The 20,768-nt window shown below is 46.5% G+C and overlaps 1 protein-coding gene across 1 annotated transcript in view; it reads left to right on the top strand.

Annotated features, from left to right (window-relative positions):
* LOC309615294 (protein FAM135B-like) overlaps window positions 1-20,437 on the top strand; it is a gene marked incomplete at its 5' end in the record, with an annotated part of 40,871 nt that extends 20,434 nt beyond the window's left edge. Inside the window, 3 exons of the mRNA XM_082364700.1 lie at window positions 7,049-7,119; window positions 12,498-12,671; window positions 15,919-20,437. Of these exons, the coding sequence (XP_082220826.1) occupies window positions 7,049-7,119; window positions 12,498-12,671; window positions 15,919-16,435 (762 nt within the window). The 3' untranslated portion in view covers window positions 16,436-20,437. The remainder of the gene's footprint in view (window positions 1-7,048; window positions 7,120-12,497; window positions 12,672-15,918) is intronic.
* Window positions 20,438-20,768: the final 331 nt, after the last annotated feature.

Consider the following 20,768-nt stretch of genomic DNA (forward strand, 5'->3'; position numbering starts at 1 on the left):
CGGATGATGGACAAAGCTGAAGAAGGCAGCAGGACCGATCCCTCAAAGGATGGATCCTTCATCAGAAAAACAGATATACAGATAGGCACTGGTAGCTGAAATGCACTGTGCCGGCTGCATGTGCAAAAGAACACGGGGCACCAAGGTTGGAGATGAGCTCTGTGGGAGGACATCAACGGCTTCACAAAGGAGCTGGCTTTGAGATGCTGGGACTAAGAGTTCACCAGACTAAGAAAGAGGAAGGGCATCCCATACAGGGGGAATGAGTCAAGGCCCAGAGGCATGAGTCAAGGCCCAGAGGCCTTGGAGAAAGTTGATTGAACATTTCCTATTTATGAGATTAACATCTGATAGTAACCTGATATTAACATCAGATGTTTCAAAATTTATGGTTACTGGGGGGAAAGGGGAGGGAGGGACAAACTGGGAGGTTGGGATTGACATATACACACTACTATATATAAAATAGATAACTAATAAGGACCTACTGTATAGCACAGGGAACTCTACTCAATACTCCGTAATGGCCTATATGGGAAAAGAATCTAAAAAAGAGTGGCTATATGTATATGTATAACTGATTCACTTTGCTGTACACCTGAAACTAACACAACATTGTAAATCAACTAGACTCCAAAAAAATTCAAAAAATTAAAAATTAAAAAAATCACTTGTACCTTTAAAAAAAATCAGATGTTTCAAAAGAATATCTGAAGTCTAAACCGTTTTTCTCACTCCCCCAGCCCCACCTCGAATCCCCATTACCGCATTCCAGCTGGTCATTCCCTGCTAGAGTATCTTTAAAGATGTGGAAGTATACTCCTACTTTAGGAGAGCCTAATCAGAGACGTGTCCCCTTCGGGCATCCCCTACAGGCATTACAGCATGCATAACGACTCCTACTGGCCATCTAATACTCTTCTCATGTCCTATGGCTTTTTTTTTTTTTTTTTAAGTTTCGTATTCAGCTGACTTTTAAAAAATATATATTTATTTATTTATTTGGCTGAGCCAGGTCTTAGTTGCGGCATCTGGGATCTTTGTTGCCACGCAGGGGATCTTTAATTGCAGCATGCAGGATCTTTTAGTTGCAGCATGCGAGATCTAGTTCCCTGACCAGGGATCGAACCCAGGCCCCCTGCATTGGGAGCACGGAGTCTTAACCACTGGACCGCCAGGGAAGTCCCTCCCATGGCTTTTTGTCCACATCTTTTATGCTTGAGGTAGTGATGAGTGCCCCTGTGTGGCTACATGTGAAAAGCTGTCACTGATTCTTCATTTATGAATCCATCCATTCATCAAAGATCTGTTGAACACCTACTATGGGCTAGAGATAAAAATCATGAACAAGAAAATATCCCTGGTGTCTGAGAGCTTATGTTTTAACGTGAGATCAATACATCACCATGCAATCAAATAAATACATCCTGTATATTCTATCGCTGAGCCTTCCCACTGCTTCTCGCTCAGCTCTCTCATCCATGAGATATACTCACAAAGGTAATAAGAGTAGGAATTTTCACCCCTGTTGGAGGTCCTGTGAAACTACAGCTGGGCCCAAAGTGGAAGAGAACTCATGACAGGCCCACTCTGCGAGACTTGATGCTGCCTCCTGATGGATACTCAGATTTCCAAGAGCTCAGCTTCAACACAATCTTCACACGAGATGGCGAGATGGCGATTACTTCCTGGAAGGGAAGTGACAGACAGGAGAGCTCCCTGAGCAGCCAACACTGAGCTGAGACCACATGCTGAAGAGGGGCCAGGCATCCCGGGAGGAGGGCACAGCTAGGACAAAGGCCCTGAGGTGGGAACGAGGAGGTGGTGAGGAGTCCTGCAGTGACTAACCCCAAGGTACCCAGCCATCATCATTGGTTGCTTTCCCTAAGTTCTCCCCACACCTTCGTAAATCAACTCTTTTTATTGAACTGAGTGCATCATCTACTTCTTTACTGGACTCTGGTGGACACAGGTAGATTAGGAGAAGATACTGGAGCTGGTTTTGAGGGTTAAGGGACTCCCAGTTGGGCTTCATGCACAAGCTCAGCTTCCCCGAATTCTACTAAGAGAAAGTCACTTGATTTCTCATGGGCCGTTGTCCTTTGGCGCGTTGATCTCAAAGACCTTCCTGGGCAGAACGGTTGTGACTGGAGGCTGGGTTTGGACATGACTCAGGTCTCTTGGTCATTATTCCATCTTAATTCCATCAGACTCTTCCTCCTGCCCCTAACAGTTTAAAGCTTTTCAAGGTTAATGTTTCCCAACACTCAAGTTCAGCCTCACGCGAGTTTGCAACAAGCCATAGTTCAGAGGTTGAACAGGGAGTGTGTTTGCCAGCATGGGTTGTAGTCTTGTACATATTTTGTACAAGACTTTGTTCTTATGGTACATATTGTTTTCTTCTGCATATAAAATCACTTATCTCTACAAGCTAATAATTTATTATTGTGTTGGGAGTAATCTATTTGGCAGCAAACAACGTTATCATTAATCATTACATCCAAATCAGTGGCAATTAAAGTTAATTGGATAAGTTCATAAAAGCTGTATCTCTGGAATACATGCATTAGCTCTAGTGAATATCTGTTTATGGCAGCCAAAACACCGTATAGCCAGTTGGCCAGAGTTCACGGTCTTGCATGTACGTAGCCATCAATGTGAGTGGCAGGCATATACAATGCCAACACATCAAGCGTACCGTCTCCTGTGCTATGGGAAGTGCAGACACGGAGAAGATTCAGTCCACACAGTTAGTGCACAAGTAAATGTAAGAGATGACCATGGACAGAACTAATCTCAGCTTAAGGCACTAATGTTTTCATAAAAGTTGCAAAGAATCAGGGAGTGTGGAGTAGGATAGGTATATTATTTATATACACTTTGTGTAACACCCCCCCAGAAGATTTGGGAAGGCTGACAAAATACACAGAGTAGTAAAAGGGAAAAAATAGCAATAGAGTGAGCCAAAGTAGAGGAAAAACACAAAAGGGAACTAAAGCCTGAGTTAAATGTAACAGACCAAAATGCACAAGCATAGTTCTGGACCTTTGCAGATGTTGGCCCACACGTTCAGAGCTTCCCAGCAGACAAGGCAGAGAAGATACAATTATCAGCAACGAGATGCTTAATGTCCTGAAGAGGAAGAGGGACAGGTTACATAAAATAATCTTTGTGGGCAAAGTTGCATTTTTAAATTGAAGTATAATTGATTTACAATGTTGTGTTAATTTCTGGTGTACAGCAAAGTGATTCAGTTATATATATATTCTTTTTCATACTCCTTACCATTATGATTTATTACAGGAGACTGAATATAGTTCCCTGGACTATACAGTAGGACCTTGTTGTTTATCTATTTTATATATAGCAGTTTGCATCTGCTAATCCCAAACTCTCAGTTTATCCCTCCTCCACCCCCTTTCCCTTTTGGTAACCATAAGTTTGTTTTCTATGTCTGTGACTCTGTTTCTGTTTTGTAAATAAATTCACTTGAGTCATATTTTAGATTCCACATGTAAGTGATATCTTAGGGTATTTGTCTTTCTCTGTCTGACTTACTTCACTTAGTATGATAATCCCTAGGTGCATTCATGTTGCTGCGAATGGCAATATTTCATTCTTTTTTATGGCTGAGTAACATTCCATTGTGTATATATATATATATATATATATATATATATATACACACACATATATATATATAGCACATCTTTATCCATTCACCTGTCGATGGACATGTAGATTGCTTCCATGTCTTGGCTATTGTGAATAGTGCTGCTGTGAACATTGGGGTGCATGTATCTTTTCGAATAAGAGTTTTCTCCGGATATATGCCAAGGAGTGGGATGGTTGCATTTTTATGGGCTCCAAAAAGAAAAGCATTTCTCAAAGTATGATTCCTAGATGCACTGTGTCCTAGTCCCCTGGCAGTACTTTTTTAAAATGCAGATTCTTAAGCCCAGCCCAGACCTAGCCCAGGCAATCTGACCGCAAAGCCTGTGTTTGTGACCTGTATGCAGGCCTGGGGATGGAGTTAGTGGACGAAGGGGTCCTTTAGGTGGTCAGGCCCATAGTAAGTTGGAAATAACTATTGTAACTAATATTTGTTGAGAATGGCCTTTGTTCACACACTGTGTTAAGCCGTTTATGTGCATTTTCTTACATAATCGCACAATAGCAGTGATCTAAGGGGTAAGTGTAATCATTTCACCCCCATTTTACAGATGAAAAAACAAACATACCTAGAGAGGTTGATTGGCCCAGGGTCACACAGATACTTAATAAATGGAGAGCCAAGCTTTGTACCCATGTAGCTTGACTTCCAAAGCTGCTTTCTTACCTCCCCAGCTATGATGCAGCTCAGGAGAGAAGTTCATAAAGGAGGAGAAGATACAAGAGTTACTACTGTTATGAGCAGAGTTGAAATCAGCTAGCGTGAGACTGTACAACCCACAACACAGATGAGACCCTGGGAAAAGGCTGAAGAAGTGAGGAACCCTTGACTGAATCTGGGCTTTGGAGCCACTAACTAGTTAAGCCTTGGAAGTGACTTTCCTACAGCAAGTCTCAATTTCTTCATTTATAAGTGAGGCCAATATGTCTTAATTCACAGTTTTATCCACATTAAATAAGATAGTATATGACAGTGGTAGCTGTCCTATGTAGTATCTGCTACACAGTAGCTCTTCTGTAAATCCTAGCTGCTGTTCTTATTTCCACTACTATATGAAACTGATGCCCGACGCTAAAAAAGTCATCTACCTGGGAGGTTGAGGTTAGCTGATGTATATAGGATGGATAAACAACAAGGTCGTACTGTAGAGCACAGGGAACTTTATTCAATAACTTGTGATAAACCACGATGGAAAAGAATATGAAAAAGGAATGCATATATATGCATAACAGAATCACTTTGCTGTACAGCAGAAATTAACACTGTAAATCAACTATACTCCAATTAAAAAAAATCACCCTTGAAAGGAAACAATCCTTTTAATGAAAATAAGGTAGGGCAATGGAAGGGCATGAGTGTGTGCGTGTGTGTGCGTGCACGTGTGAATGTGTGTGTTTGGAGGAAGGGGCAGGTAGCCAACAGCCAATGAAGAAAAATGAGTGGTTAGAGAAACCAGTGACTGCATTCTGGGGCATCTTGCAATTAAAGATTTATTGAGACATCAGTGAAGTCATAGCCAGGCTCCATCTAGCCACAGCTGATCTTGGGCCTGGATTTCTCTCCTTGTTCCAAAGAAATTGCAGCAAGTTTAAAACTGGAGCTTACAGCGAATTTTTGTCAAGTAGGCAAATGCATGCTTGGAGGTGGTTAGGAGGACTTGCTCTGCCAGTCTCATTTCCCAGGAACTGGTGACAAGAGGCTGTGGTGCTTGGGTTGTGTGTATGAAGCGGGGTGAGTGATTATGCAAAACAAAGCTAGGAGAGGAAGTTATTCATAGCGCTTGGATTGAGCAAAATGTTAACTTTTAAATGCTTAAAAAAAATTTTTTTTAACAAATTTTAAAACCCTGGGGAGCTAAAGATAAATTCCATCCATATGTCTCTGCCTGAGTTATGCTTCAGGAACATGCTTCCAAAGAGGCCTTTTGGGTAAGAGATTTCCATCCCTACAGAATGAGGATATTCTTGCAAAGAAACAAGAACCAAGAGGTGGGGATGGAGAAGAGCTTTATTTATCCTTTAAGATACACGAATACTTTCCGTGGGCCGGACCCTGTCCCTGGAGCTGGGGATCCAGAATGGATTAAGACTAGTCCTTCCCTTAATGATACCAGATTACAGAGGATGCTGGGTAAGAAAATGGCCCGGAGGGATTTCGCCGCAGTCGGATGGATTTTGTCAGTGTCCCCTGAGCCCGATCCAAATGGAACTTCTGAACGCCAGCCCAGCACGGCCACATCCATGGACTGTTTTTTCAGAAGCTGGAAACCTGCAATGGAAACGTGAAATTGCCTGATTTTTAAATGTTTTCTACTTGTTCAAAACATTGTAAAAACCACTATCAGGACTAAACAAAAGGTGTCTGCAGCTAATATTCGTCTCATGGGCTTATAACGCAAAAGTTGTAAAGCTGAGACAATTTTATAGGAAGTGTTGAATGCTGAGATAGGAAAACAACAGGGTTTTGTGGGTCACAGAGGAGAAGGGGTCCATCCGGCGTGGGGAGGAGACGACGCCCTGTCACAGGCGTGCAGTACTTATCTGGGTTTCCTGAGTAGGGACATCAGCGAGATCCGGTACTTAGCAAGTGACTCTCCTGGAGGTGGGGATAAGGTGTTAAGTTTGGGAAAAGAAGAGGCGTGGGTTACCATCTTTTAGATGTACCTGAGAAGCTGGCAGGTAGAACAAATAGATTCCCATGCTAATTAATGAAAACTGATTTTTTTTTTAAAAGCTAAGAATGGAAACAGTCATGGGTAGGACATGAAATGCTAAAGTGTCTGAAAGCATAAATGGTTAGATGTAATGGATCTCAAGACAAAAGTGAAGGATACGCTTTCGTGTAAAGCTGAGCTGCCTTGGGAAGTGACTTGACTTTTCTGAGCGTCAGCTTCCTCTTCTATGAACCTGAAGGATTGCGCCAGCCCCTCGAAGGTGCCAGCAGTAACACCACCTCCAATGTTTTCCCGTCTCTAGCCAAGTGGGGTTTCCTCTCTGCAGATTCACTGCTCCAACCTTTCCAAAGCAGGTGCCACAGAACACTTCACTGCTGCTTCAGAGGATTCCAGATCAAATCTGTTTTGGAAATAAGGTGCTCAAAAGTCCTGCAATCTAGAAAACTCACTTAACATTTTTTTCCTGCAAATTGGCTTTTCCCCAAATTTGACATAAATCCCTTCCTTCTACTTTCCATGTAGTACAGGCACCGCATTCAACTAGAATGCCACAGAACATGCATGGAAATTCTGCTTTACATATAAATGACATTAATTTTGCTGTGAGCTTCTTCTTCTAAACTTTGGGAAACCGGCCGGCTACATGTTTCATTTGGACCAGGTATGACTCCTGCAGTCCTTAAACTTTGTTTCTCTTCTAGGTGGAAGAGGCACTAAGTGAAGTCGATTTCCAACTCAAGGTGGATTTGCACTTTACAGACAGTGAACAACAGTGAGTGTCCTTGGAATCCTTGAATCATGATAATACAGTTTCCTTTGCCCAACACTTTTCCAGCCCTGAGGTATCCTGATGGCCATGAACCTCAGAACATCCCTTAGAAACCCGGTTCTTGATCAGCTACAGAAACGAGGGCAAGGAATATCTACGTGGTCATTTAGAGCTGCATGCATTTTAGGCAGGCAGCTCAGAGGCTGCAGGCACAGAGAACTCCTGACTTCCTCCTTCATGAACTGGCACCTTCTTATATCCAAACTCACCTCTGTACACTTGCAATGCAGTATTAATTAGCTCTTTAGATTAATGACCATATGAGGCTGCAGATCTCAAGGCCCCCTTCTGAATCAGAGGAGATCCGGCCGGGATCCTCATCTTTACACTGAATGTCTGCTATGATGTTTCAACTTTCTGAATATTGAAAATCCATTGACGTACATTGAAAATCCATCAGCTTCCTGCTTATCAGATTCAACAAACAGGAAGCAACCCTCCTCCTTCTCACAACTTCCCCCTTTAAGCTGGTTCGGTGGCCTCTTCCTCCTACCCTGGGGTGAACAGTCGTGTCACAGGCTGTTCTTTCATGTCATAAATAGATAGTCCTTTTTTCAGGTATGAAAAAGTCCAGTCGAATGTATTACCAAAACTCCAGACTCTCATCCAATTTATAACTTCTTTGCATTGACACTGCCCCTTGGCTCCACTGCACCCCTGTTCTGGGCGTTCTCGGGGTAGGAAACTCCCGCTGCAGCAACTGGGTATGGTGAGCAGCTTGGTACAGCTTCCTGTCTTCCCCCTGGGGCGTGTGGGTCTTGCAGGGTCAGGCACAAGGAGGAGGGAGGAGATTGCAGGTGGGGCAGGGAGTCATACGTGATGGGTTCAGTTGCAAGCAGGGCTCTTAACATGGTAGATGCTGAATCACCGCTTTCTCTGCTCTTGGGGTGTCCTTGTGCCTTCCTTGGAGCTATACCCGTTAGGCGGTCTCCCTCTCCCCCAGCCTCTGCTGTTCTTTGATGTAATGATGCCTCCTGTGGTTGCGTCATTCACTCCTTGCAGGAAGCTCTTTTGGCAGATTCTTCTCCGAGGAATGCACATCTGGCTCTTGGATAATGGACACAAGCACTTTCATCCTCATCTCACACTGGTGGGGACCCCCGCCCCAGTGCTGCTGACTCTTCTTTGGCCAATCCAGCCACCCTCAGCTTCTCTCCTGAGGGCCTTTGCAGGATAAGTCAGGCACCAGGGCCTGTGTTCCCCCAGGGGACACAGAGCAGGCTCAAGTGAAGACTCCCCTCATTAAGCTTAAGGTGAAAATGGAGGCCCTTCTTTTCCATCTGTTCTATTAGCAGAATCTCAGCACAGTCTGACCACTTTTGGGAAATTAATCCTCACTTCTGATCTCTACAAACTCTTCAGCAAATGCTTCACCTTCTCCAGTGGAGAATGGGAGACCAGGTGGCCAACGGGCTAGTGCTGGCGGAATGGTTCCCCGACCCCTTCAAATTTCAGAGTCACTGTTAGCACTTTGGCTCCCTCCCCAAGGACTGTCCCATCCCCGAGATGTGTCTGATTGTTATGGGAGTTTTCATAACACGGGGCATTGAATCAGAGGGGATCTGAACCACAGATGGACCACTACTAAAGTGTCAGAAACCTGATTGTGTCTGTGCTTTGAGAATAGACATCTGCTGATGTGTATGCATTGTAGATGGTCACGCCTCATCTCTGGGCTGGCAGGAGGATCTGTCCAAAGTCCTGCCACTGTGTCTGGGCTCAACATCACAGATCCCTCACTCTGGTGGTCTTTATCTGGACCCCAAGCCCCTCTGGACACCTGCTTCTCTCATCACTTCTGCTTACCTCTTGGTGGGATGGTGGATGCTTGAGAAATCTTATCTTCCTCACACCATCTCCAGGACTTATTGTTCTAGCACCATATTGAACTCGGAAGCCCCATAAGAGGCTGACCTTCTTGCTAAGCTATAAACTCAGAAATGAAGTCCCCGTCTCTATTGCTCTCATATTCCCTCTCAACTATTTAGGATTTCTATCATTCACTCATTTTATTAATTTTATTAACACCTCCTGCCCTATCTTCCTATGCCCCTTCATTCAGAGGTATTCATCCATAGCTCCATGGTAGACATTTCCATTTGATCACAGAACCCTGCCATTGATCCCAAACCCAGCCTGGAAGTCATTCCCTACCCAGCTCTCCAGGCAGCCTCAATGATAAGTTATGGTGGACACAATAAATGTGGCCTTCTTACCATCAAAACAGTAGTTAATGGAGAGGCTGTGTACAGGAGATTGGCCCAAACAAAGTGTATGGAGTTCAGCAACAGGCTCTGTGCTCATTGACTATGAGACAGTGAGTGCATCCCTGCACTTCTCTAAATCTCAGTGGCCTCATTTATAAAATGGGCATCATTATAGGTTCTGTACTTCATAGGTCTGTTATGAAGATTAAGAGAGGTAACACCTAAGCCAGGCCAAGGGCACGGATCAGTGTCTTCTTCCTCTTCGTGGCTTCCTAGATGCAGGTGGGGCCAGTTTCCACGTGTCACTTCCTCCCTATAGTACAAAGCACTTAACAACAATCAGAGCAGAGAGTTTTCATGGAGTATGCGATTAGCTAACAGGAACAGGAAGCCAGAGGCTGGGGAAGAATTGAAAATGCCGTAGTTTTTCATTTTCATAAATTGGGTTTAAGGATGACAAGACATCTGTAGCACATCCTGGGGACAGACTTCAGGCTTTGAAACATGACCCAGGCAGTCAGCTTCTTTGTAACCATTTAGGCTTGAGCAGGATCCAAATAGAGAAGCATGGCATCTAACATCAGGGGCAGAAGGGCTCTATCTCGTCCAGTGGCTCTCGATGTGGGTGGGACAGTTCTGTCCCCCAGGGAAATTGGGCCACATCTGGGGACACTTTTAATTGTTACAAAGGTGGGGGTGGGTGGGTGCTACTGGCTTCTAGTGAGTAGAGCCCAGGGCTGCTGCCAGACATCCCACAGTGCACAGGACTGCACCCCGGCTCCCCAACAAAGCACCACTCAGTCCCCAAGATCAATGTCACCGAGGGTGAGAAACAGTGCTCTAGTCTGACCTCACATGTGAACCTGCTACTCTGCAAAGACCCATGCCCATGTGCTTGCACAGAGACAGGCGCTCACGTCTCCCCATTATATCCCATTCTGTCCCTGGACAGTTCTGCTTGTCAGGAAATTCCTCTTTACTTCAACGGACACGTCATCCTTCTGTGCCTTCCTTCAGTTGCCCTCAAGTTCAGTCCTTGGAATCACACATCAAAATTCTCAGTCTGGATCGCAGTTCAGATACACAAGTCATTAAGTCATCTCTTCCCCTTCAGTTGAACACCAGGGCTCTTTCTCTGTGCTTTGCATTTTTTGTTTTGTTTGATTTTTTTGCTGGTTCTAGTTCCTTTATAAGAACCCAGGCATTTTCCTCTCAGTGCTATCCTGTTTACCTCTATGTTTTTTTTTCTAAATTGAGAACTCCCCCTCCCCCAGAACTGAGTTTTTCTTTTTTTTAAACATCTTTATTGGAGTATAATTGCTTTACAATGGTGTGTTAGTTTCTGCTGTATAACAAAGTGAATCAGCTGTACGTATACATATATTCCCATATACCCTCCCTCTTGCGTCTCCCTCCCTATCCCACCCCTCTAGGTGGTCACAAAGCACCAAGCTGATCTCCCTGTGCTATGTGGCTGCTTCCCACTAGCTAGCTATTTTACATTTGGTATTTTATCTCCATTAATTAGCTCTATTCTTTTCAGGGCACAGAAGAGCTATCACCTCCCTCATTCTGAATTCTTTACTCCTATTAAAGTGGCTTAAATTCTTGTTAACATTTTTGACATCTTTGCTACCCTGACATGTATTTCACCCCCTGTCGTTCAAGCCCTAAGGATAGTCCTATGATTTGCAGGAGACTGTGTCTGAATGGATTCAAAGTAATTATGTGCAGTAGTGCAGAACAGACTGTGGAGTCAGACAGACCTGGGCTCAGCTTTTCGGTTTGGCCTTGTGACTTTGAACAAATCAGTTAACTCACGTTGGCTTTACCTCCTCATCGATAAACTGAATAACATCAGTTAATACCTCATATGATTGTCAAGCACATTAAGGGAAAAAACACCATGTTCAGTTCACAGTAAGGCCGCAATAAACAGTTGTCAGAATGATAGTGAATATGAATGTTAATGACTTCCTGAGACTCAGGAGAGGACACTCTGTGCCCCCTCCCCATCAGGCTTCTTCCTGGTAAGAGAGGAGGTCATCATTTGTGGGCTATTTTGGAGTCACACTGGGCTCTGCTGATTTAGTTGGCTCTGTTACCTGGCATTCATTTGCACCCAAGCTCTAAGCGACAAGGATTTCCAGAAAGCAAAGCCCATTGGGTGGGGTCTTGGGAGTTTGCTCCCCTCACTGTCTTCTCTCTGTGTCTCTTTTCCTCATCTGTGGAGGAAGAAGAAGCTTCTCATCTGCACATCCTCCGAGCTCTCTGCTCTGCTCACAGAAGATGCTCCATCCAGGTTTCCCAAGGGCTCTGGTTCAGAGACGCCCAGAGGGCCTGAGTGATTGGTGTGCAGAGGAGGAGATGAGCCCTGGATGGCTTTTATTTAGAGAAAGATCTGCCCCATTTTTACAACCAAAGACTCTGTTAGGCTTTGCTTACCAGCTGGTTTATCTCTTGGGCATCAGACACATACCAATCACAAAACGCTAGAGAGAAGGTAACGGAGTCCTTGATGAAACTGATCAGACTCTTTATTATTCTTTGGGGGTCATTCATTTATTCATTCAGTCACATATCCCTTTTAATAAGGAAATATTTGACCGACTTCTACAATATGCCAGATTCTAAGCTTGGTGTTAGGGATACAGAAATGAAGTAGTGACAGTTCTTGCCCTTAAGAGGTAAGAGTCTAGTAGAAAACACAGAGGTACAAAGGAAGTGCTGTGCTGGGCATCTGGGGGGGAAATACAAGAGCAAGCAGGGAATGGGGGTCTGGGAGGGCTTCCCCGTTGAGCCTGGGAAAGCGTCTGGGCATCTTTCCGTCACTGGCAGATGAGCTCCGTGTCGGTATTAGCGGAGTGTGAGCCCCAGCTCTGCTGCATAGCAGCTGTGTGGTGTCCCATGAGTTCTCTTCCCTCTCTGAGCCTCGGTTGCTTCATTTGCCCATCACGGGGAGAACAGTTTCTACCTAGCAGAGTATCTGCAGGAGTTGGATAAGCCGATGCAGGCGCAGTGCTTGTGCATGGGCGAGGTTGCCTCGTGGACCCACCTGGCTGGCAGCAGGGACAACCTGCCACCACTCAGGTGAGTCACTCGCTTGCCTTCCAGGCTGCGGGACTTGGCCGGGGTCCCCGTGATCAGCAGCCGTGCGCTGGGCCTGCACTTCCACCCCCGGAGAGGCCTGCATCACCAGGTCCCCGTCATGTTCGACTATTTCCACCTGTCGGTGATCTCAGTGACCATCCACGCTGCCCTGGTGGCCCTGCAACAGCCCCTGATCAGGTACGAGGTTACAAGCCCTGCTGTTACGGGGAGGCGGAGGGGCGCGCCGTGGGTTTCGTGTTACGCTTGAGTGTCCCGTGTGGCTGAGATGCTGAGAGTTGCCCAGGAGAGATCAGCTCAGGCCAGAGGCTTCCCCCAGGCTGCAGGTTTAGGCTCTGAGCCTCACTGCAGGGCAGGGGAGAGATGGGCAGGGATGTTGGAGCGGGTGCCTCTGGAGTCAGGAGGACACCGGCAGGGAAGCTTGGGGCTGAATGGGTGACACCTGCTGCCTTCACCTGAACTGGCTTTTTTCTAACCCTGTCTTATTTGAAAAGTCACCTAACATCCCTGAGACACACAGGCTTCATCCCTAAACCAGGGACGCTCATGGGTCCCGTCCATTTAAGGTTTTAGTGACTGTCACACGAGGACAGTGTCAGGCACACGATTTTCTGCCCCTTCCTCCAGTAACTGTTTGTTCAACGATAGGACCACCTGAGTGGCCCCGTGCTCGCCCTTCAGTGAACTGTCCCAGAGCATCTCCGTGGTCCCACGAAGCACTGAGGTTCTATGAATGACTTAAGCAGAGGGACAGAGCCGACAACAATGAGCACATCATACTGTGCCCGGGTGTCTTCCTCCAAGCACCTGGAACCACCAGATGTGGACATCAACTCACTTCAAACCTCCCACACGCATGGGGGCACGGGTTGCCCACGTGGGCAAAGGGATATCCGGGGATGGAATCTTGCAGCATGGGGTTTCTGGAAGGGAACTTTCCCAAGGTCCCTTTTCAGTGCTGGGGGTTGAAATGCACGTGGGGGAGACTCCAGTCCCCACTCACTGTTGGGTAGGGGTCCCTGTCCCGATCCCCTGCTGGGGTCAAAGGGTAGGAAATGAGATCTTGGCCGGGCGAGGTGACCAGGATGTGCTTCTGCCGTTCACTGCGCCCATCTGCTTGCTGAGCTGCATCCCAGGCTCTGCTCGCTAACGGGGCTATTTCAGACACTCTGCATAGAAAGGTGAACCTCCTGGCAGACACAGTGCTTTACAGGTTTGTCTGCAACCACCTTGCCGGAGAGCAGTGCAGATAGAAATTCACCATGAGAGTTGAGGCTTCTCCAGGGATGGGGGTAAAAATAGAACTGCCTTCTGTTCTCTGGATTTTGCAGGAAGGATTTCTGTGAGTTCGCTCACAGTGGCTGGGAACACTTTAAGGTTATGGGAAATACCTGTCGAGTAGGGCAAGCTCCAGTTTTTCCAGAAAAGCAGTTTCAGCAGCAACTGTTAAATCCAGCCAGGAAGAAGCAGGTGTGAAATGAAAATTTAACCTCAAAAAATCCTTCACCTTCCCTGAAACAGACTGAGGTCTGTTTAACCCTCAATGTTTAACTCTCAAATGGGTACAGTTTGATTTCACTTGAGAGCTTCAGCTACACAAGGCCACACCGAAGACAAATAGCGAGTTATTCTAGTGACTAATTTGCAGTCGGTCCCGTGAATGTGCCATGAGCATTTCTGCTCATACACATATTCTGCATTTCTTCTGCAATGTTCCTTTTACCCGTTTTCTAGCTAAACTGTAGACTTGCTTCGAATCTCAGTTCTAAACAAATGGGAGAAATGATTTTATTAGAGTTGATTGTATTTGTGGTATTTTCAAAATAGCTATATAAATATAATGGTTATATTAGATTTTATTATTTTTGTGGTATTATTGACAATAACTTCTAGCATTTATTGAATCATTACTCTTTGCCTGACATGGTACTTAAAGGCGTATGTGGCTAAGCTCATGGAATCCTCAAACAACCCCACTGTTAAGGTGCTGGTATCAATTCTTCTGACTTATGAGGAAACAGAGGCGCACTGGGAAGTTTAAAACTTTCCCCACGGAGCTGACAGATGCTGCTGCTGGGATTTCAACCCTGGCAGCCCAGCTCTACCGGCTGCCTCTTAACCACTGGGCGATACATACTCTGCTTAAGTATCATCTCTAGCTGTTCATCCCTTTCACCCAGCTTGGTTTGTAAGCTTCCCTTCTGTTCTCACTGGCCTGAGTTTACCCGCATTGTATATATTACATGTGACTCCCTCTCTAGACCCAAATGTCTTTACACTGAGGACCATGCCTTAAGCATCTTGCCACCCAAGTACCTCACACACTGCCTGGCATATAGCATTGGCCCGATAAGTATTTGAATAAATGAGTTAAACCAAAATATAACATTAGTTTTATTTCCCCATCAATCTTTTACTCTGGAAGGTGTAAATTCAATCCTTCCACAAGTATTTCTTGAGCACCTAGGATGGAGATAATGCCATCTGAGGCTTTGTATTATCAAGACCCTCTTGGCCATTGGAAACTTTGACTCTTCCTGGGGGAATTAGACATGCCTATCAAAAAATGTTCACAATATGACATGACAATTAACCACTGGGGTGTTTAATACAAGGGATCTGAAAGAAAGGGAAAAGGAGTTTAAGTAGACTTTACCGATAGATCAATTGGTGAAAATCAAAAAGGTTAAGGGAGAGAGAAATGATCATAAACCCAAATCAGATGAATCCAACTCATACAGACTTTTCTAATCTCCTCTGATCCTAAAATTGACGACTGCAGACACACTCTGCCAGTTGATCTTGTGGTGACTTGCAGATGAGCTGGGCAGGGTCTGTGTTTTTGTCTGGGAACAGGTACAGTATTTCTAAGTAGCATCGATGCCGTGAGAGTCTTCGACATCCACGATCCTATGAGACTCCTGTGTGGGTCATGGAGGTGGATATTGTTTTACGCTCTTCCACGGAAGAACAGAGGTTCAGGGAGGGGCCGGGGGTTGAAGGATCTCACTCGGGTTATGCCAATGAAAGGGGTGGGGGAGGACTCAGACCGGGTCGGGTGGAGGCTCCCCTTGGCCTCTGGCCAGAAGCCCAACCCACCTGCCCGGGTGGTTAAGTAACTTCTGCCTCAGTGAGTCTCAGCAGGCAGGTTGTGGGCATTTAGGGGGCGTTTCTTTGTACACATAGTGGGATGGGTGTCATCCTTGGCCCCCAGGCTCACATGCCAGTTGCACCCACTTGTCATGACAGCATCAAAAAGTCCCACCCAAGCATCCCTCGAGGGTGAGCTACTTCTTCGAAATGGCTTATCTCATAGGCTCCCCAATAACAGCATCAAGGGGCTGGATTATTGGCCCCATCACTTTCTTCACATCCTTTTAGAAAAGATTATATAAATTTGCAATTCTTTCTATTCCCTTCTTTTCAGTTTTACTCGTCCAGGAAGAGGCTCCTGGCTTGGGAAAGGCGGCCCAGACACGGGACCAGAACAGTCTAGCCTTTCCCTGGAAAACCTGGTCTTTGGAGCTGGGTACTGCAAGCCGACTTCCTCAGAGGTAATGTCTGCCGGGGGGCAGAGGCCCCAAGCCTTGCAAACTTCACTTTGCAGGCTGCGTCTGTTCTATGAGATTTCGGCTCCTTTCAAACGTCCAGGTAGAGATTCTTTGCTTCCTGCATCCCTTCCTCTCGTCGACCCATCCGTCCCTTCTTTGGATGGCTGCTGCATTCATCAAACATATTCCCAGTGCCAGGCCCCAGGGTTGATGCGGGGAGTAGCGTCTTCACATGGCACCTCTTCCATATGGTACCTCGAAGGATATGGTTCCATGGACGTCATGGGATGTGCTGTGAGGGGCTTCCCCCGGACCGTGTGGAACCTCAAAAGCCCATTCGCATTGAGCTCATTTCAAAACCTGGCTCGATCCTTCATTTGCTTACTTCTCTGAGCCTCAGTTTTCCTACCTGTAGAGTGGGGTTGCTAATAGTTAATAACCTCACAGGGTAATATGTGTATTCGTTGCTGTAATGGATAAAAAATGCTTAGACCAGTACTTGGTACTCAGTAGGTGCTCAATAAATATGCGTACCCTGTCCTTCCCCTTGGTCCTTCTTCCTAAGAAATACGTATTGTTACACTTCTATGATGCACAGGGCTTTAGGCATCTACAGCATTACTCTATATTTCTTTTGAGCCAATACACGATTGTTATTATTAGGGGCCTGCTCAGAAATAACCAGATTGTATTTTCTGGGCTCACCAGAGAAGTAGAATCAATAAGAGATGATAGATAAATAGATAGGAGACATTTATGTATCTCCCTTCTATATTATAAGAAATTGTCTCATGCTATCATGGAGAATGAAAGGTCCCACGATGTGACATCTGCACCCTAGAGACTTGGGAGAGACAATGGTGTAAACTCCTATCTGAGTCTGAGTTTTTTTGTTTTTTTGTTTGTTTTGTTTTTAAACATTTATTTGTTTATTTTGGCTGCATCGGGTCTTAGTTGCGGCATGCGGGATCCTCGTTGCGGCACACAGGCTCTCTAGTTGGGGCCCGTGGGCTTAGTTGCCCTGTGGCATGTGGGATCTTAGTTCCCCGATCAGAGAGCGAACCTGCGTCCCCTGCATTGGAAGGCGGATTCTGAACCACTGGACCACCAGGGAAGTCCCTGAGTCTGAGTTTTAAGGCAGGAGAAAAACCTATGTCCCAGTGCAAAGACAGGAAGAGAGAGAAACCCTCTCTCACTCAGCCTTTTTGTTCTACTCAGACCTTCGATGGATTGCATGTTGCCCACCCACACTGGGGAGGGCAATCTGCTTTACTCATTCTACTCTTTCAAAGGTTAATCTCATCCAGAAACAGCCTCACAGACACACCCAGAATGATGTTTAACCAAACATCTGGGCACCCTGTGTCCTAGTCAGGTTGACACACACAGTTAACCATCATACAACCCGTGTCGTAAGTGGGAAAATTTGTCCACTCCGCCAGCCCCCAAAAGAGATGCTCCGTCTCCCTGTGCAGCCAAGCCCTGTCCTCAGACGTTCCAGCACGTCAGGTCCTACACGCAGCTGGCTCTCCTGTGACATCACCTTTCCCAGCTCTGAGCCCAACCAGGAGGTCTGGCCGCAAAAGCCTACCGTCAAGTCTCCATCTGGTCCTGGCGGCTGTGTCACTTGTTCTCAGGAGAGGAGTTTAGAAGAAAACTGCCAAGACCCTCCTGAGGGACAGGGGACCTGAACCCAGGACTGAGCTCCCTGCCCAGGAGGGCACAGACTTTAGAGCCAAAGAGAACTGCTGTGCAGGTGGGCTCCTGTAGATGCAGGACCTCGGGCAGCCCCCGAGCCTTAGGAACCAGTGTCCTGAGCATTGGCAAAGGGCCTGGGGACGGTAGCAAGGGAGAGGAAGGCAGAGACCCAGCCAGCAGGGGTGGGCATTTCCTTATTACCTTGTGCGCATGGACGGCTTCAGGGCTCCAGGATGGGATGGGGAGGTATGGAAGCCAGGGACTTCCTGCTCCCTCTGTATCCCCAAGGCCAAGCGCAGACCCTTCATCATCAGGGGCCTGATGTGTGCCTCCCCTAGGTCACCCCCGACCCCTGCCTCAGGTCAGTCCCTGCTCCAGACCCGCCAGAGCTTGACGGAAGGCTTTGTTGTGACCATATCACAGCCCAGCTTCTCCGTCTGTCCAGTCCTGCTTCTCATTCCTCTGGCTCCAAGAGCCTCCCCAGTAGATCCATGTGAACATCTCCAGTTCAGACTCTATTTTCCAGGGAACATGGTTTGGAACATCAGGGGTCATAGATCAGTTCAAAGCATCTTTTGACACTTACATCCCAAGACAAGGGCCTTTGCTGGGGCCACAGGAGCACATGGGGATGATGGTGATCTGGTGTCTGCCCTGAAGGAACTCTCTGTTCCTTCCTGTCTGCACAGCCTCTCATGCCTCATTCCGTTGCCACCACCTCCGTGAAGCACTCTCTGATTTCCTAGCAAGAAATTCCCTCTCCCAAATGTTTTCACCACAGTCAACTCTAGGCATCTCTGTCTTTCCTCCACTGGGCTCTGAGTGGTTGGGGACAGAGGCCATTGCCTTTAGCTCCACACCTTCAGGGCCCAGCACCATGTCCGGCACACACAATTAGTGCTCAGGAAATGTGTGTTGGACGAACGATTGATCCAAGTGCATGATCGTGTCTATATAGAACTCTGAGCAGTGAGAGGGCTGAGCCACAAGGTGTTCCTTGCCTTACATGGCAGCAGACAGAGAGCAGCGGGAGAGCAGGAGAGTGAGACATCTCCGTGGACATATGGGCGCCAAGCGGCGCTGCCCTTGGCAGAAACCCTGGACCTGGCACGGGGTGGGGTAGGGAACACTGTAGACCATTTCAGCCTATCTCTACTTCGGTGACATCTGAAGAGGCCGAGCGTCACCGCAGTGATATGGCAGAGAGAAGATTCTGGTTTCGAATACCTGCTCTGCTCAGTACTTTGTGACGTGGGCGATTCTATTCACCCTGTAAAAACTCAGGCTCCTCAACTCTAAAATGGGATAATACCTGTATCTTAGAAGGGATTTTAGGCCTTAGTACGTGTAAAAACAGTATAGAAATAGACCCATAGCGGGCACACAATACAGTAGAATTTTTTTCCCTGTTCTTTTCTTGGCTATTTTTGGGGATGTGTGTCAAAGAAGATATCCCTGACTTTTACAAGAGTCACATAAAATAGCTTATTTGTGGGTGCTCAGCGGTGAACTTGCTCGCAGCTCAGTGGGGTATTTTCAGGACCTGATTCTTTCCCTGTGCATTTTCCATTTGGGTCCCATCCGGTCATGCAGGCTCAGAGCCTCGTGCTCATCCTGTGCCTTCCCACCTGGCAAGGGCTGCCAAGCAAAGAATAAAATCCACTCCCCCGCCTCCCTTGGGGGCTGTGCCTCCCAAATCCCCAAGAAGCCCAGCGCAGTAGCAAATAACATCGAAGTCCGCGCAGATTGCAGCATCAGCTGGAGCGATTAGAGAACAGGTGTTCCCTTCAAAATAAGCCTTTCTGTGCAGAGACATGTGCAGAAACTAGAGATTCACAGCAAAATGAGCCCATTGGCATGGAAAATCATGGGGAGGTGAGGGTTGCTGTGACGTGTCACGCCCCTTTTCCCATAAGCCCAGGTCCCTCTGGTCCTGCAGCTCTGCTCTTTCCTGCAGCATCTTAGGCAGCGAGAGCTTCACATTCAGGGTTGGAGCCAGAGCTTACGTCCCCTTCCCCCAAAAGCCAGCAGCTTTGCCTCAGGGGAATTATTTTCCCTCTCCCACTCATGGCTTATCTGTCAAAGAGGATACTAATGCCTGCCTCACAGGGTTGCTGAGAAGATTAAATGAAATAAGCATATAAAAGCCTGGAGCGGAGAGCTTGGCACAATAAAATCCTCTGCTGGTCTTATTTTTCTTTGAATTTATCCACGTAATGAAATCAAACGTTACTACAAGAACCACAACGTTGTCTTGTGGATAGGACATGGAACAAAGGATCTTAGATGTTTCCTGTTCTTGGCTCTACCCTGCTGTGTGACCCTGAGCCAGATACTTGCCCTCTCTGGGCCCCAGTTTCTCAATGTCTAGAAAGAGGATTGGATGAGATCGTGCTGGAGGCCTCCTTCAGTCTTTGCTATGCTGTTTTAACTGTGATATCCCTGACACTGCCTGGTACAACTGGGGACACGACGTATGCTTGATGTATTCATTCAGATTCTACAGAGAAACAGAATCAGTAGGATAATAGGATCTCGCCTGTGCATATATTCATATATATAAAGAGAGAGAGAGAGAAACAGAGAGACAGACAGATTTATTGTAAGGAATTGTCTCATGCAAATGTGGAGGCCAGCAAGTCCAAAATCTGCAGGTCAGGCCAGCTGGCTGGAGACCCAGGGAAGAGTTACAGTTTAAGTCCAAAGGTCTTCTGCTGACCAAATGACCAACTTCTTTCTTTAGGGTGGGGAGGGCGGGTCTTGCATGCCGTCAGTTGTTTTCTTTTAACGTCTTCAACAGATTGGACGAGGGCCACCCATATTGTGGAGGGTAATCTGCTTTACTCAGAGTGTAATGATTTAAAGGTTAATCTCCTCTGAAACATACCTTCACAGAGACATCTAGAATAATGCTTGACCGCCTATCTGGGTGCCATAGATGGGCCCAACTGACATGAGAAATTAACCATCACATTTAATCAATGCTCAGAGTCTGACAGACTCTTCTTGAAGATCAGGAATCCAGTGA

This window comes from Balaenoptera borealis, assembly GCF_965194805.1.
Source record: "Balaenoptera borealis genome assembly, chromosome: 17".
Taxonomy (NCBI): Eukaryota; Metazoa; Chordata; class Mammalia; order Artiodactyla; family Balaenopteridae; genus Balaenoptera; species Balaenoptera borealis.